At 30.0% G+C, this 19641-nt stretch overlaps 1 protein-coding gene across 1 annotated transcript; it reads left to right on the forward strand.

The window, feature by feature from the left end:
* The first annotated feature begins 12367 nt into the window (after positions 1–12367).
* Positions 12368–17633, forward strand: LOC129971108 (bis(5'-nucleosyl)-tetraphosphatase, symmetrical-like). Its single transcript, XM_056084591.1, has 2 exons — positions 12368–12533; positions 16282–17633. The coding sequence occupies exon 2, from the start codon at positions 16283–16285 to the stop codon at positions 17171–17173; it is 891 nt and encodes a 296-aa protein (XP_055940566.1). The 5' UTR covers positions 12368–12533; position 16282; the 3' UTR covers positions 17174–17633.
* The last annotated feature ends 2008 nt before the right edge of the window (positions 17634–19641 follow it).

Consider the following 19641-nt stretch of genomic DNA (forward strand, 5'->3'; position numbering starts at 1 on the left):
CTTCAGTCGGTCGGAAAAGAGACGCCCATAATACATATTTGCATAATAGATTTAATGAAAATGACATTCAAGGATTTGCCAAAGATTCATATTTCGTAAGTATGTTTCGCATAAATTGCGCAAAGTATTCATGGTCCTATCCAAGATTCACAAATTTATACAAAAGGCTTTTATTTTAAAATATGCGAGGAAGCTTCAAGAAGACCATTTACGTTGGTTTAAAAAGAAACAGTTTAGACGAATCTCCATCTGCATTTATTTATTTCGATTTATATCTATTGTCTATATCACTGTCGTAAAGAAAACGTGTAAAATTAGTATTATTTTTTCTACTTCGTTTTTATAATTTTATATAGTAAGGGAAACAAGGGCAGTCTTGCACCAATTTTGATTGCGAATTTTTTTGGTAATGATTAAATAGCTGATATGTATTCCAACACATTCTTACATCCTTTGGCTAGTATAAAATGGAATTCCTTTATCCTTTTCTTATTCCCCGTTTTGGTGACCACGGTGGCCTGGTAATAAGGTTTCGGAACCGGTGGGCTTCAGGTTCGAGACACGATTTTGCCGAAGAACAGTCGTGTAAGTGAGTCTTATGAATGTTAAATCCATCAGGGCTAAACGTACTCCCTTGGGTGTTGAAATTTGGAGAGAAGAGTGCCAGTTTAGGTGCCGCCCTCGTCATCTGACCGCGGTTCAAAATTACGAAGTCCATACTCAAATAATTCTAGTGTTGCTTTAAAACGGGACGTTAATATAATTAAACTAACTGACTAAATTTCCATGAATCAGACACTTTCCATTTTAATAAGAGCAAACAGGTAAGTAAATTTGCGTACTTCTTTCGGACTGAGACCAAAATAAACAACTGAGGCTCTTTTTACATATTCTGCGAGATATGCTTCCTCCTGATAGCTAAAAAAATTTCGTGTTGGCAGGTAGCTGATAGGCACTCCCGGATTTTGAAGCTTTTTGGCAGTAGCGTTTTAGGGAAAGCAAAGGTATCCCATATTTTTAGCCGCTTTTGAATACAATTCTTTATGAGATATCTCTTTTACTGCTTCAGAAATGGCCTCCCGATAGTTGAAGCTCGATTTATCATACTCTTTCTGTTTCTAACCATGACTCTGAAAAAAATATTAGTCGTCGACATCATTGAAAATACAAGACCAACTTGTGTTTGCGACAACGAATGTAAAAAATAAAATAAGAATAATGCATGCATTTTGCAAAATATTATTAGAAATTCGAGGTCAGAACATATTCTATTTCATCTGATTTCTATATTCGATAAAACTACAACTTAATAATTTATCTAATAATATCACTGGATACTGAAATGAATTTAAAAATGAGTATTTAGTTATCCATGTGTTCCTGGTATATTCATAAAATTCTCAAAAAGGTTTTAGAATATCTCTGTCGTTATGATCACATAAAAGCAATCTGAACTTTCATAAAATTCAACGAAAATAATAATTTTTTATGCTTTTCATTTTTCTTTATTAAATCTTATTATTTACTTCATTTGGATTTTTGAAAAGAAATTGTTTCCTTTACATGACGTTACTTACGTTTCTTACCCTGAGTTCAAGAATTCTTTCATTTTTCAGGAACATGACATAAACCCTCCAACCTGCTGCAATCTGTAAATAATTTATTCATGGGAAAACAAAAATGATAATAAACAAACAGGAAAAACTAAATAGCTCAATTTTTTCATTGCAATCCTAAAACTATACTGTAAAAAATATACTGCACTGCATATATCAAATTACTTATAACAATACATTTATTTTGTTATTGTAAAAAAATATACCATCATTCATCTGTGTACCGTCATCCATACTACACAGCATGTATTATAGATGAGGGTACACTTTTCTGGAGAACAAGTCCCGGATACTTGGATGGAATCATTGATTGTAAACCTCCATAAAAATGGAAATTTAACAAAATGCGACAGATGGAGAGAGATCAGCATATTGCTCGTTACATTAAAAAACTTTGCCGGAATTATTGTTAACAGAATGGAAAATAGTAAAGAATAAACAATTAGAATAAGAAGGATTTAAAAGTCGAAAAAATACATTAAACAACATTCTTATTTCTTTGGAAATTCTTAAGCAATGCTTCAGGTCAACTTCTTACCGGAATTTTATAAATTTCGGGAAACCATTTGACATTATTGAGAGATTACTTTTGGAAAAAAAACCTGTGCTTCTATGAATTTTCTGAAAAGTTGAACAATATTCTTAGAAATCCATATTGTGGAAGAAGAACTTAAATTACGGTAAAAAAAAAATATTCCACCATCAGAGGCAATTGATATCAAAGCTGGAGTAAAGCAAGGAATGCATCTTGTCTGGGATGCTTTTCATAAATATAATCAATTGGATAATGAGACTTATTTTAAAATATTAAAAAAATGGGAATACATTGGGATCTCAATTCCAAACTGGAAGATTTAGATTTTGCATACGATATTATTTTAATGTCTTCAAATTTTGCTGAAATGAAGAAAAAGGCAGGAAGACTGGGGAATATTGGTAAAAAAGAGGGTTCGAAAATAAATTAAAATAAGAGCGATGAAAATAAATAATAAGAGTAAGGATTCACTTTTAATACATCAAAATAAAATACAAGGCACTTACTGTACCTTGAAGTTACAGTTGATAAAATGAAATTCATGGATGAAGACATAAAAATTAGAATTAGAAAGAGTCATTATTCATTCAGAACAATACAGAAATTATGGAAAACTTTAAATATATATCATTCTTTCCTCCTTTACCTTATCTGTTTCCTGCATAGTAAGTAATTTTGCTCATTTTTTTTCACCAGAATCGCTTTTTTAAACCTTTCTTTTCATATACTTTAGTTTAACTCGACCAGTTCCCTGTTTATGTTGTGCGTGTATTATGACTTATGGTACTTTACAAGCCGCTGGTAGTTATCGGTCAGCGATTTAAGCCGAGTGAGAGTTTCTTGTTTTTACAGTAGCGCCATCTAGGGCCAAGAGTGTGATTTAGCTACTCACGCATCACAACCCTTTTTACGGGGCGAACTTCATTCATCCATTTAATTCACAGATCGTAATTTAGACCTGAGTTAGAGAACGATCACCTCTGAGCCAGTACCCCCAATTGTATTACACTTGACATGGAGGACTTGACATTACTAAGTGCGCCAGCCACCACATACACACGGAGAGTCTTCGGCCGGCAAGATTCGAACTCACAACCTAAGATATGTGAGTCCAACGCCCTACCAACCAGGCTACACCAGCTCTTTCTTGTTTATAAAATAATATTTTGTAATTATTTTTATGTTATCTATAGTGCTAGAGTTTTGAAATTCCATACATTTATGTGTTCTCGATGAAAATAAGCTATTTTAAATTTTCAGAACTTAATTATCAATTTATTAGTTTCATTTTATCTGAATTACATAAACAATGACGTCGTCTGGCTATGAATTTATGAAAAGAAATACTTCAATAGTAGATAAAAAAATCTATAAATTAAAGTGTAAAAAGTGGAAAACAATTAAAATATAAAATATTTCTTCTTTTTCGCGCATTTTTGATAGAGTGTTTTTAAAGTCTGTCTTTGCTTAATTTATTTTTCTCATATTGAGATTCATCAATCTATAATCACTTTTTAAAATCAAATGCTGTTTACAAAATTAGATTACCAAATAATGCGACCTTTATCTAACTCAAATCAAAGAATTCTCAATATGTGAAAATGGATAAATATGAAGATCAGCCGATAAGTAAGTTGTTCTACTTAAGAAACAAAAGAGAATCGAAATTTTATAATAACTGTACTTGTGTCCTAAAGTTCTATGCAGAGTCTACTTTTGGACGTTGTTGTTTTTGTTTCTTATGTCACTTGCCACGGACAAGCCCGCTGTTCGAAGACAGCCGATTTAAGCCTAAGGGGGAGCGTCTCTTGTTTTTATCGTAGAGCCAACTTGGGCCAAGAGTACGACTTGACGACTCACGCATCACACATTCGCTTGCACAACCCCTTTTTACAGGAGGGCACATTCCCACATCTCACAGATAGAACAGGAAGAACAACCATGCCCAAACCGGGACCGAACCCCGGACGCCCAGATCACGGGGAAAGACGCGCTATCCCTATGCCAGGATGCCGGCCACTTTTGGACGTAATTACCACCGTTATTTAAATATTTTTCGAAGCCTGGTAAAAGTTTTACAATACCTTCTACAAAAAAATTTCTTTCCAACATCATTCACGCGAGTAGCGATTTCAGAATATGTCTCAATTGATGACCTTCCCTCGTGCTCAATATCTTCAATATGTGTGCATCCATTTTCAAATATGTTGCTTCACTTCGCGATCACTTGACGTGACATTGCATTCTTACCACTTATTTTATGTAATTGCCGATAAATTTCAGTTCAATTACACTGTTTCCCCAATAAAAAAATCATTTCAAGCATTTTCAATCTGGACGTAATTTGTAACTGCCGAGGTATGTTTACAATTGATTATCAGAGAAAATAAAATTGCCGCATAAAAACTTCTATGTCATACGATGCAGATAATATCTAAAGTGTTGTCTCAAAATTTCATTAAAATAGCCTTCCATTAAAATTTTTTTTACAAAAAAGTGTTACTAACTTTTAGATTGATGAAAAGTGATAAATTTTCTACAAAATTGATGAGGATGCTCCATAAAAGAAATAAGCTAAGCCCCAAATATAGTATCAGTTTTGAATTAAAAATTATTGTAGAAAATAAAATAAATGCTTTTTGAACATCAATTTAGAGAAAGTTGCAGAAGCTGTTTTCGAACTTAAAATCATAAGAAATATTTCCATATGTAGCATTAATATATATATATATATATATATAAATGATACATGTATATATATATATATATATATATATATATATATATATATATATATATATATATATATATATATATATATATATATATATATATAAACCCACTAAGTGAGAGTGGTCTCCTCAAAACTTTCTCGCATATTTTCTAATAGATTTGTCATGCTAGAGAACGCCTTACATGGCATTGGCGTAGAATAGTTATGAATATACAATAAACTTTTGGAGTGAATTCAGCATTTTTACTGAATCTATCGTGTGATCCTTAGAGTTATTTAGAGAATAATCCCTGGCATGCGGTTAATAGTATCCGAAAATAGAATTTGTGTTTTAGATGCGTTACTCCCAACCGACTGAAATAAAAAAATTGACACAAAACTATAATTGTAGTCACAAAATTCCATATCAATTTTGATATATTTAAGTCATTGCATTTTTGAATTATTGCATTTACATGTTTCTGAAAGTGCAAGTATAGTGGGTGTGTTGTGATTTTCTAATGAACTGCCCAATTTTAAATATTATATTTTTAATCTACACAAACACAGCCACACTACAAAATTTACAAACAAACATAGATAATTAGGTTAAAGAAAACAGTATGGTGGAGGGATTCCACTGTTTCCAACCGAAGGCATTCGGCGTTAGCACAAGGGTTGCGCATAGGGAAAAAGTCGACCTCAGGATGCAGGTCCCCCTTCAATGATTGTCTTCTACAAAACGCCACAAAGGGGCGCTCTCTGCTCAAGGGGAAAAAGAGGCGTTACAGTCCTAATTTAATCTAGAATTAATTTTTGACGATTACTATATTTTCTCTATACTACATATACAAGAACGTAATAAGTTTTATTTTTATTGGGTGATACTAAAAGGATTTCTGCCAATAAGAATTGAAAATAATCATGAATTTCAGTTTATTAATTAATGTTTAAAGACTATCGAATTTTAAAGACTATTGAATTTCAATTTATATGCAGAGAAATTTTAAAATCATAAAAGGCTAACAAATATAAAGTAAAATGACAAAAAAAAAAATTACTTTTTTTACACGAAAACTGTAAGGAAAATTCCAGTACAGTCCTGGAAAACATTTTTAAGAATTAATTCAGGAAAACAAAATTTTATTACAAGTTTATTTATTCGAAACACTGATATAATGTTACTCGAAATTTCGATTGAAGAAATATACAGGATAAAAATTATTATTATGTAAGAGAGCATAACCCATTAAAAATAGTCAATTTCGATGCCGTAATGTCTTTTTTTTATGCGAATACGTTTCACTAATATCTGGTGAAAAACGTCATGAAAATTGCGTCATATTACGTCAATAATATCTCAGTATGATATAATTTAGGTTAAACGACTTTATATTTATTTACTTATATTTGGGAAACTTTTATTCGAGGTAAATTAGATGTTAAATATCTTTAAAACATGATTGTTTCAATAACAAAAATGTATAATTCTAGACCCTAAACAGTATTATTTTTTAAGGCCCGACTCAAAATGCCAATGAAAAAAGAAATTAGAATCTTTTTCGAATACAAATGGTGAAAGAAAATCAAATCTTTATTGAATATAAATGGTAAAAGAAAACCCAGGGAAAATTCTTTCCATTTTTATCTACCTCTGAAGAAAGAAAGGGGATACTAATGCAAATTGTTATTAATCGTCTATAAATTCTTTTTCCAGAAAGGAAAATGTAAAAATTGGAACTGAAGTTCTGTTTTATAAGTAGTTCCGTTTACCTTACTTTAAAAATGCTTTAAAGCAATTGGAATTCTGTTTCACACTTTGTTTCCTAAAAATTAAAAATAAAGGGAATTTTACTTGCTTATCCTGTATTGTAAATAAATTTTAACTTTGGATAATGAAAAAAGAATGTCATATTGGAAAGTAAAATATGCAACCTTATATTATGCCGCTCTTTTTTATCTTCAATAAAATGATATATTATATACAATCAGAACATGTTGGAATGGTAAACTGAAATACAAATATTTTCGCCGGCGTCCTGGCATAGGGGTAGCGCGTCTTCCCCGTGATCTGGGCGTCCCGGGTTCGAGTCCCGGTTTGGGCATGGTTGTTCTTCTGTTGTTCTATTTGTGAGATGTGTGAATGTGCCCTCCTGTAAAAAGGGGTTGTGCAAGCGAATGAATGATGCGTGAGTGGCAAAGTCGTACTCTTGGCCCTAGTTGGCGCTGCTGTAAAAAATGAGACGTGCCCCCTCAGGCTTAAATCGCTGTCTTCGTAACAGCGGGCTTGTCAGTGGCAAGTGCCATAAGAAACAAACAAATATTTTCATATAATTGCCGTACAGTTGGAGAACTTGAAAATGTAAAATTACAAAATTTTATGCATCTGTGCAATTTGCATTCTTAAAAGAAAAGCATTTTTAAATCAGTATAATCACCACTCGCAGACGGAACTTCCATTTCAATTAGATTTTGAATTTATCATAAGGAGTGCTTTTTTTTTCCAAACAGTTGTCTTGAATTGAGAACAAAAGCAAGCTGTTTTCGGATAAAATGTTTTTTGTTTTTCATTTCTCATTTTTTAATATCTTCTTTTTATATGTGTCTTCTCGAAGCATATAAAAACTTAGCTTTCTTCTTAATAAGATTCTAGATTCATCAAACAGTATATCTGTTTCGAGACCGTGTTTAGTGACCTTTTTATTTCTGACTGACCACTTTTGGCGACCATCTGATTCCTCTGGATTAAACGGTTGCTAAAAGTTCCAATGAGATATTTTAGATTGCTAATTTTTAATAGTAAAAAGTTGCTTTCAATGAAAAGATGATTTTTTGAATTTTAAGATGATGTAAAAATAATTTCTGTGCTGTAATATTTTCGAAAGATATCACGAAAAAATGCCAGAACTTCGCTTATTTTTTAAATAATTAAAATTTTTATTCAACATTTAAAAAATTGTCTTTTCGAAGTGCACATTTTCCACCCAAAAATAGATCTGCCAAATTTGATAGCTCTAGGTCTAACAGACTATTCTGTAGAGCGTCAATGCATGCACATATATTCTTCTTTATTAGTAGCAGGGATGGAATGAAATGCTTCCATCGAAGATGTTCAAAAGTTATTCAAACATTCATCCAAATTATGCAAGTTTGTTAAAATAATGAAAGAATTCACCTTGATATTATTTGAAAGATTGTGTACAGGCATTTTTTATTTTCTAAATTTAAGGAACATTTAAATTTTTGAGGAAATTTTTCAAGAAAAAATGGAATAATGAATGCTTAATATTATTCAATATTAACAAAATTCAATCCAGTCATCATAAATTCTGCTAATATTGACATTTCTTTTTAGCATTTTTTTTATTTATCCAACTGCTGCCTTTTATAAAGATGTAAGTGAGAATCAATTAGGATTACGTAAACTCATCATTACCAATAAATTGGGTAATTTTAAGCGTTTTATCATCAATTAACACCTTCTTAACATAAAATAGAATTAACATTAAAGTCCTTAAATATAAATGCTTTGTAGCAAAGTATTGTTATAGGATGACTTCAGTTATTTTACATGTTAAGCTATAAAATTTCTCACAAAGAAATGCAGAATTTTATGAAATCAATTAGAAAGAGCACAGAATTAATTTTTAAGAAATACAAATTTTTGATTTTCATTCATTTAGAATTACACTGATTTTAACGTTACGCATAGCCAATTAGGAGCTGTGTGAAATATTATATAAACACCGTCTAGAGCTAGATGGAGGACTATTTTTCGAGCACTTAGATTGTACATACCGAGACAAATTAATGCATTCATTTTGTGTTTATTAGTTTTAGTCAAGAGAAATAAATTTGGACCAATAAAGTGATTTGCCGCCTTTTTTTCGCAGTATAATGCATTTTGGTGACTATTGTAGAGATAAACGCATCTATGCGCTTAAACATTTTTTGTTGGCTCCCATTGGTGACTAGTTGATTCGCCGGAGTCATTTGTTATATTTGATTTCAGTTAAATCGTTTAGATAAAACTTCATATATATGATTCTGTCTATTTGTCAGATATAAAGACCGCTATATTTAAATAGTCTTACATAGACTCTATTCATTGGACTTTCGAACTTTTCTATTGAAGACCAATTTATTTCATCATAAATTAGGTCAGCGTCATTAGTTCTGGTTCATCTCTAAATATAGCAGAATTGTAACTTCAATTTTTTATTCATATACATGTCCTGTATAATTGGACATTTAATTTTCCTGGCTTTAAAACAGTGTAAAAATTATTTTTATGCTGGAATGTATTTGGAAGTTATTGAGAGGAAACATCAAAATATAGCTTGTTTTTCAATTAATTAAAATTTCAAAAAATGGGCTCTGAGAGGCACATTCCCACTCTTCAAATCACGTTTGGATCGAATTTCGTAACTCTAGATCAAATGATCTGACCTGTAAAGCAAACTCTTTTACTTTCCCAGACACACGCACACACGCACCCGCACGTACGCAAAACCTTTGTTATTAATAGATATTTATTTATTTAGTGTTATTTATTAAATCTGCTAAAAGTTAAGAACTTCAGTGCCATTTTTAGCTCAGAAATTGGCGTTTTCTCTTGCGTCCATGTTTGGACTCAGTTCTTCTTAATTTGAATGTTTGAATCATCTGAATTTTATCTATGGCTTCGAAAAAAGGAACACTATTGAGTGTGCACTGTTTTTTATTTATATTCTTCTTTAAATTAATCAGATTTAATCTTTAAAAAATTCAATTATTTTATAATTTATTTCTGGAGACAATTAATTTTTAATAACTTATTACTGTTTGACATATTCATATTCTAGTAATTGAATATTTGAAATTAAGAAATAAAATGTTTCTTTTAATAAATAAGTATAAGAAAGTTAAAAAAATTTAAAGTTTAAAAATAAATGCTTGGCACCATTAATGTAGAGAAAATCTGCCCTCCTTTTCGATAGGATACGCTCTTCCGTGCTTTTGTAAAAAAATATAGATAGTTTCTTGATCTGCACTTTATTAAATAATTGCATAACACGTTTTAGCATACATTTTATTAGAAAATTTCTCAATTTCGTTTGAATCCTATAACATATCTTATGACTACCATTTAATCTTTTGTTTATCTGTATTTATAAGACTTTTTTAAAGATACAATATTAAAATGTTGCCTAACATTTGAAACTGGAAAAGTTTTAATATAAAGTTTTAACTATAAAGTTTTTCGTAAGAGGGCTGCATAAAAAATAAAATTTTTTTTGTATTTTTAACATATAAATCTGTGCAATTTTGCACAGATTTTAAGAAATTCTATATACATAGTATATGGAATTCCATATACTATTCTTTTTACATAGCTTTCTATTTTAATATGTAAATATATAATTTTTACAAAATTAAAGTACATGTAAATATATATCCAGTGCTTTGAGAACAATTAATATATCGCCTATTAAACTTAAGAAAACAGAAGAATTCTAGTAGCTTAAAATTAGGAATTTTTAGATAGAAATGATTGTTTCAGCAATACCCACCCCTTTTTAAAACCATATTTTGTTATGAAGCACCGAATGGAAAGAGCATAAATAATAAATGTGAAATGAATTTTAAATAATTTACTTGAACTCATTCTATCCATTGAATTTTCATATATTTCATCCATTGATTTTTTAAAGAAAGCTCTCAAGTTTAAAGTTTCAAATTCTTTTCTTTAGAAGACTCTTTTAGAATTGTATAACAAATTTATGTTGATGAAAAGGATTAGAATTCATAAATCTATACTTATATATAAAGCTCAATGTGTGTGTGTGTGTTGGCGCTCTACAGAAAAGACCATTTGACTTACAGTTACCAAATTTGGTACATGCATACCTTAGAGGTCGGGAATGTGCACCTGGGGTCCCTTTTTTGAATTTTTAATTAGAATTTTAATTATTAATTAAAAACTAACTTTCTCGCCAAAAAAAAAAATCTTTTCATTTTCCCCAACGCCAAATGAGTAAGGCTTCATTTTTTCCCCCAACAGTAATTAGGCTAGGGTTAACATTTTCGGCCGATTATTTCAAACGATTCTGTTTATTTTCTTAATGTTTTATGCATTTAAAATTAAACATGGTTAATTAATCGATCTTTCAGATTCATTCTGAAGTACTTTTGAATTAAAATAACACAGAATAAAGGAAATTAAAAATTTATAATCTGCATAGCGTTACACCAACTGGCGTAGAAAAATTCACGCATTTGCGTTGCGTTGAAAATTCACGCATGCGCATTGTGTTCTGATTGTTGACAATATTATCAACGGATGATTCTTGATTTAAATTATTTTTAGGTTAGTTGCATGTTTTTGTAATTAAATTGTATTTATGTTAGTTATATATTTTTTGTATATGCTTATAGTTTTAAGTACATCGTTTTTTAAGTAGTTTTTTTAAACCTGTTTTCGACCAATAATTTTAAACGATTCATTTTATTTTCTTAGTGTTTGATGCATTTAAAATTAAACATTGTTAATGAATCGATCTGTTCATGATGAATCTGAGAAAATTTTGTTGACAAATTCTTGAGATATTACATAAATTAAGAAAGATATTCTTTAGTGCCCATAAAGTTTAACCGCTCAGTGATTCTGTTATCAGTAATCATATTATAAAAAAATGCTTTGTTTCAGTAAAAAATATTATTATATTAATTGCAGATTAATTCTTTACACTTTAATTTAAAGCATAAATTCTACGAGAGCTAACAGAAAATTAGAGAGATACATATTACGTTATGACTGAGGGCCTTATAATATTATGAATGAATTATATGTCTATCAAAATTTGAAGTTTTAAAATATTTTGATGAAGAATCTATTAAAGTAGGAATTGTGTAAAATATTTCATTATTAAAATTTAAACGAACATTAAAATTGGCGAACCGGCTGGTCGCCAAAGGCGGCTAATATAAAATAATTTCCAGTTCAAAAGAGGGAAAGCGAATGTAATACAAAACTGTTTTTAACTTGAAAAATAAACTCTGATTTCGGCATGAAATAAAAAGGATTATATTTCAAATTTAAGTGCAACTTCAAAACATCTTTCATGTCATCTACTATTTTTAACAACATTAAAGGTTAAATAATTATTAGATAATGTGATATTCCACTGTACAAATATGCTATTAAAGCAAACATAAAGTAGTGGTGTAAACAATATCACGTTATAAAGCATGTGAAAATTTTATGAGATATTAGAATTAACAATAAAGTGGGGAAAAACAAGCAATTTTTTTGATGTTTTGGATCCTGAATAAAGGTTATGTTTTGTTTTCCCTAGCCTAGTTGGAGTCATTTAAGATAAAATAACAGAAACATTATTATTTCTCTAGAATTTCTGATAGTAAAAATCATAGGAAAGTATTTATTTTGTGCAGGTTAATTCTATGCAATTTAATAAGTAAAGTTTTTATATCATATGTCGTGTAAAATGGAATCTGTAAACATTTTTCAAGTATTTTCAGCTTGAATTTTTTATTTTCATTTTGCTATCACTGCAGATCTTCATGGTACTACAGAATCAGTTATCTTTGTCAAAACATCCAGGATCTCATCACCGGACATCATTGTTTAAGCAAGGAGGATATCTGATATTATCTGCATTTTGAAAAGGTAAATAAATCAATATTCTTAAATTAAAAGAATTTCAAACCATCCATTGAATTCATTCCCAAACTTTCGTTGCTATTTTTGAACCTAAACGAGTTTGCTTATTTTTGATACAGAATTCACAACTCCGTGAGTATTTAAACTTGTTTTTGGATTTCTAGCACAAGATCCTGAATTAAAATAAATTTCGCTGAATGAGCATGTGTCACACGTTAAGGTAACAAGTTTGGTCCAGGATCTTATATTGTTTATTAAGCAGTTTGTACTTAAATAAGCAAATTAAACATGAAAATACCAGTTAAATATTCATTGCGTTTCGAGATGATTTTCTATATTTCAGTAATTTAAAGGAGTAAAGGAAATAAAGATGTAATATTTATTTCAAGATATTAAAGTATATAAATAAAAAAAAAAAAATATTAAATACTGGATAATCATGGTTTTATATCAGACTAAAATAATAAACAAATATAAACTTTAGTATTACCTGGATTAACGAAGAACTCTTTAGGAACTTTGTATGAGATAGGCAATGCTTTCTATTTTTTAAAAAATCGTGATTATAAGATTAAAAAAAATATTTAATATGGTATAGCAATTTAATGCCATCGTTCGGTTTTCTTTCTCATTAACATAAAAAAATGTAGATAAAATATCAAAAGTTGAATAGCTATTCTTATTTTTTAGGATCAAAATGGTAAAGAAATATTTTGTTTTGATAAAAATATATTTTACAAGAAAAAGTAATTTTTTTTATTCTGAAAGAAGAATGCTAGTTTCTTTCTTTCTTTTTTTTAATTTTTTTTTTACCAAAGCTTGCAAAATCGTTCTTTGTGAAAATAACAAAAATAAAACGTTGCAAACGAATTCCAATTTTATAAGAACGAATATTAAAAAAAAGGAATGAAATGTTGTTTATTTTAGCATAGTTATAAAACAAAAAAATTGTAAACTTAAAAAGAAAATTTAATTTTTATAATTTTGTTGGTGCATTATTATATTTAACACGGGAACTAGCTATTCATTAATTATTATTGATTGTTTTTATTTTATGCTCATAAAGTAAAGAGCAAAATGAGGCAAATCAGCAAAGAATTGCTCATAAAAATGAAACAAATCTATTTTAAAATAGACTATCAATTTAGAAAGAATTAAATAGCATAAAATAATTGATAATTTCATTTTGTCATTTCAAAATTGAGTCGATAAAGAATTTTTGTCTTTTTGCTTCCTTTTCCAAATTTTAAGTCTTTGATTTTGAATTTACTCTCTATCAAATGTCTATCATAGACTAAAAAAATAATATCATTAAGAATTGGGCAAAAGCCGGTCATTTTCATTTTTTCTGAATAGTTTCATTAAAATGAACGCCTTCGACGATCAACTGTTCATTCACCATTTATATCTTCAAAATAATTGGACAACACTTAAGAATCAGTCCCCCAGCCACAATCATTGTATTAAATTCACCAATTTTTATTTCACATGAATGCTAATGCTACCTAGATGTCTCATCAATAGTCCTCTGTTCGCTATTTTCAAGTTAAATGTCAAAAATACTATTTCACTTCATATTCTCTGTCGGAAAAACTTTGATAATGTACTGTAATCACAAACACTAAATAAAATATATAATATATTGAATTTGCAAATTTTAATTTCATATGAAAGCTCATACCCCAAAAAATGACATCAAGAGTCATCTGCCGTGTTCGATTCCATTTTCAAAAGACACTGCACAATAATAATAATAATAATAATAACGACTCTCTACTTTAACAACTGCACCAATTTCGCCAAAGTATAGTTAACAACACAAATGCTCTATCATTTTTGTGCAAGTATAATACCCCCCGCCCCCATTTTTTATGATTATTATGTGATCAAAATTGGTCGAAATGATTATATTAATATTATTTATATGGTTTCCAATGGCGGCTAGTATGGTGATTTCTAGTCATACCAATCAAAACAGAAGAAAATATTATTTTAAATTATACACCCACAATAATGATGGAGCATTCTGAATGGTTAGGTAAATCTCAAAATGGCGAATCTTTCAATTGTTGCATAAATTTTATTTTGCATTATCTCTCGAAATGAAGAAGAAAAGATAGACGAAAAATGGTGTTTTTTCTGGGGTATGAGCTTCCATATGAAAAGTAACATTTCAAAATCAGTTCAGTGGGGTCGGTGCATATGAGAATGTACAAGGAAGTCATGTGTTTTAAACTTTTCTTGAAAATAGAGCTGGGTGAAGGATAGGCGATCGTTAAAGACATATTTAAAAGCAGTGAGTTTTCATATGAAATAAAAATTGTCGAAATCAGGCCAGTGGGAAATTGATTCTTTGCTTTTTAAAAATTATTATAAATATAGATAATTGGTATATTTTGTTTTAAAACCAAGTTCAAGCAACAGATTATAGCTAAAGATAGTTAACCATTTCTTTCTTAAAATATCAATAATAAATATTTCCATAATTTTTAATTATTTGAATTCGTTCTATATTTTTTATATTCTGTACAAATAAAAAGTTTCCGTACCTGCTAATATATTTGTTGTAGAAATTAATAAGTTTATGTAATTTAACAAGGACATGCAATTTACTATTTCCATATTGTATGTATTTGGCAGTTGGAAATAAATTCACTAAAAGCTCATTAGACAACTATATAAGTCGAGTTTTCACAAATCTGATTCAGTTACTTCTTAATATGGAAGAAAATGGCAAATCAGACTACTTAAGTTCGAGAGGGAGAATATTCTACAGGGAGAAACTGTTTGAAATAATTGGGAAATACAGTGAATCGAATACCCACGAATTATCTTGAAAAAATAAAAAATAAAGACAAAAATACTTTTTTTTTTCAATATGCGGCATATATATGCAGTTATGATTTAAGGAACTGTAAATTTCTATACTTAATACTGTTAATTTGCTTTTTAAAATAATGAAATAAAAATTTTAAAAATCTTAGCTTTTTTGATTTTGAAACGACTTTTTTTAGGTATATTCTTTTTAGGAATACCTCCAGTTACGACAGTTCTCATGAGATGATTTAGAGAAAATACCTTCAAATTTTTATAGATCACAATTCTTGATACCTAAAACCAAAATTTCTTCGTTCAAAAGTTCATATTATATGCCTATATAGGGATTATGAGCTCGGGTTTCTTAAAATGAATAGGTGTTTAAGCTAAACTTTCTCTGTTGTTGCTAACTGTATGTTTCAAAACACAAAATTAATGTAATATTTAATCTTTTGTAAAAATCGTAATTTTCTAATTTTTATCTTTTGAGCCCATGTTAACTTTATTCTAAAATTTTCTCTTTTTTCATAATCCGATTCCCATTTATTTAATTAATTCTAACACACGATTAATAAAATTGCTGATTCTGTGGTTCTCACATCAGAAACAAAAGGATAAAAATCCTTACCACTTGCACATCTTTTAAAAAAAAGATACCTAAGATTCCCTTGTCTCGCGTGACAAAGAAATCCCTATCAGAATCTCATAATAAAATCACTGAAGGGAAAAACTTCTGTTACTTTGCTTTAGTATCGCGATATAAAGAGATGTCATTTTACCATCACTTCGCTTTCTCTCTGAGCAAGTTATGGCCCTGGTGGTGAAATAAATAAAAGTTAAAATTTCAAAGTTTCTTCTTCGCGGCCGTGCATCTGCAAAATTACTTTTATATAAATTTATGTATTGCTCATTTTGCTTCATTTTATTTCTTTAATAGGATGATGGTGAGATCGCTGAAGGTAAAAATAATAAGCCTTGTGCTTCTTACATATATGACAACTGGTAGTGTTTCAAAAATATTTGGAGATGAAGCATGCCAGCCTGTAACTCCCGAAGGGCATTTGAGACCAGAAGTTCCACATGTGACGCTAACTGAAGACTATCTAAATGGATTCAATGAAATTATCATAATTGGGGACCAACATGGATGCTTCGATGAAGAACAATTGCTTATAAACAGACATCAACTCAATGATACAGTTTTAAAAATATTCACAGGAGATCTTACAAGAAAAGGTAATAAGAACCTCGAAGTTGTTCGCTTTATCAAGAACTGCACATCATGCATTAGCGTAAGAGGCAATAACGATGAAAAAACTCTCCTCAGAATTTGGGCGAAACAGCAAATGAAAGATTACGAGTACGCGGACGAGGACAAATGGATGGCCAATTTGACTGCAGATGAAGTAAATTGGTTGAGAAATCTTCCATACTCATTCTACCTTCCTAGTATGAATGCCAGAGTTTGCCATGGAGGATTTTTACCGGGGGGTGTACCCATTGAAGACAACCGACCTTACACAATTATGAATATTAGAACTGTTATCGCTGATCCAAAATGCCCGGGAGGATGGAGACCAACTCGAGAAGAATTTTTAGATTCTGTTCAAGCGCCTACTTATCCCTGGGCTTCTCAATGGCGTGGACCTGAGCACATATATTTTGGACATGACCATAAAAGGCAATTGCAACTGTATCCATTCGCAACGGGGGTTGATACTGCCTGTGTTCGAGGGCACTACATGACTGGTATCTTCATCAAAGGTCCCAGGAATGGTACATTCGCTACTCAGCCAGCTTTAAAGAAGTATTACCATGGAAAAGTATAAATACTTATGGATAAATACTGCCAATTATTGATGGAGCAGATGTATCATCTAGAAATGAACAAAAGGACTATATTTATTAATTTATATTGACAATAGTATATTTTTAGCTCCTTTCTTGTTAGTTAAGGAAGGTCAGACTACTCTATTAGCACAAAATATTGTTCGATAATCCCACGATGTTGTTCAGTATTCTGGATGCCAGTCAATCAAGGATAGATATCGTTACAATGTTGTTCGGCATTTTGTACTAATAGGGTAATTTTAAAGCCCTGAATTAAAATTACCTATTTGCATTGTTTAAAATTATGTTTTAAACAATGCACAAAATATGTGTCAATGTTATAACTTTTTTATGCCATACTTACGAATGACATATGAGTGTATTGTGAAGTTTTTTTAATGCTGTGCGTTGAAATTGAATTTTAGCAAAGATTCAATTGACTATGTAATTATATAAAACCTTCATTTTTTATTTTAATTCCAAATCCTGTATATATTATACAAGAATGTTTTACAAGTTTAAAGCAAGAAGCAAAAGATCTATCTTTGAAAATTTATGTATTTATTGTGTTCTGTGTAATAGATGCATCTGTATTTGCAGTGTTCTGTGTAATAAATGTATATTATTTAGGGTTTATAATTTAATTCTAAGCTTAGTGTTTAATAAAATCATATTTATTAAAAACTAAAATACTTCCTATTCTAATTTGTACTCTATTTCTTACTCTCAGTAAGCCTAATAATGCAAAATGTAAAATGAAATTAAAAATAGCTATGGAATTAAGATGAAACATTTCGGGTTATTAGCTGTCATTTAAACAAGGGTTTTTAAATCCTTGCGTTGAGCCCTTTGACTTTAATAACCTGAAAGAAAGAATAAATTTGCTTCAAATTAAAAAAAATAATGATATATAGCTGAACATTAATAGATATAAAAATATGTTGAAAAAATTATATTTAATGAATGAGAAAAAAAATGACTGAATATAAATAATTTCAAATTTAAAAATCTTTGAAATGACACCAGTCATATTAAATTTTATAATATTTCTTACCTGTTTAACCATCCTACTCATTGAGACTGAGAAAAATAAGAGCATTCTTTGCATGGTTTTGTTATTCTCAATAAAAGTTTTGAAGTAAGTTTAGTTGAATCAAGAACATATTGATTTTGAAACTGTAAGAAAAAATACGAATTCGGGAAAAAAACAATAAATGAAGAATTTTTTAAATATTCTAATTAATTACTTTTAAAAACATTTATATAATGAGAAATTCAAGAATTAAAAAAACTGATCTCATTTGCAGTTAACTGTAATATTAAATAAATTTTTTTAATGTATTCTCACAACTGCTAAATAGAATATCTTGAATATAACCAGTTTTCGTGACATACATTTTAAGATAAAAGATATTTAAGAATTCACTGCATTAAAAACTAATTTTTATATAGAACAAGAACTATATATTTTTTTGAATAGATATAAATATATAATTATAAATTTGAGCAAATTAAAAAAAAACTCATAATAAAAAAGTAATGCTAAAAAAATTCCGGTTTGAGGAAATATTTTCAGAGAGCCTCCGAATCATTAATTGAAAAAAAAAAAAGATCATTGTTTGAATCATCTTTTTTTCCCCATTACAAAGCTTCAAACAATGACGAATAGATGGCACTCACACGTCAAACTGAGAAGGTTTATGCAAATCGATAAAACAGAGCACAGTAACTTCTCACAACGCATTTTATTTTAAATCAAAAGTTGTTCAACATGAACGTTACCGCTAGGTACTAAGCAAGTGAGTAACTACGCTATCACAGACGTGTGTAGCATGTCGGAATTGATGCTACCGATGGCCCGTTAAATGGCATCTTTCAGTTCCACCACAGTGGCTGGAGAATCCCGGTAGGCACGAGACATTAGGTATCCTCAAAATCAAAAGTTCGCTGAAGTAAGTTCTGGGGATAGTGAGGGCCTTTTAATTTTACATCCTTGGCTTATCATTCGGTCCTCATTGAATGTGTCTAGGAGGTATGTCTTGACGGAACGAGCAATGTGAGACGAGGTATTATCTGCATGAAGATGACGGCAAGTATAGCACGTCTTTGTTGCAAAGCAGGCACAATGTGGTCTTACAAAAGCGTTAGATCCGAATGAAAGCGTAGGATTTTCAAACCGGCTACAGAACAACGCTCTTCAAAAAAAAAAAAAAAAAACGCCCAGAATGAAGGATGCGGTGGTAAATTGGTCGTGTATTCACGAGGGTTTGATGTCGCCAGATACGATTGCCTTGCGTACTGATGTCACCATGGTCACCATGCAATGAAAAGTGTGTCTCATCTGTCCACATGATGTTCAGCAACCATTGTGGGTCATGTTCCATTTGCGCCAGCGCCCATGTTACAGAAGCTTGTATTTGATCGGAATCTGTTGTCAATAATTGGTGAAATGTTTATCTTTTATGGA

The sequence above is a fragment of the Argiope bruennichi genome, chromosome 6 (genome assembly GCF_947563725.1).
Source record: "Argiope bruennichi chromosome 6, qqArgBrue1.1, whole genome shotgun sequence".
NCBI classification, from domain to species: Eukaryota; Metazoa; Arthropoda; class Arachnida; order Araneae; family Araneidae; genus Argiope; species Argiope bruennichi.

What these genes read in the sequence shown, in the direction of transcription:
- LOC129971108 (XM_056084591.1), top strand. Translation starts at nt 16,283, where the DNA reads ATGATGGTGAGATCGCTGAAGGTAAAAATAATAAGCCTTGTGCTTCTT.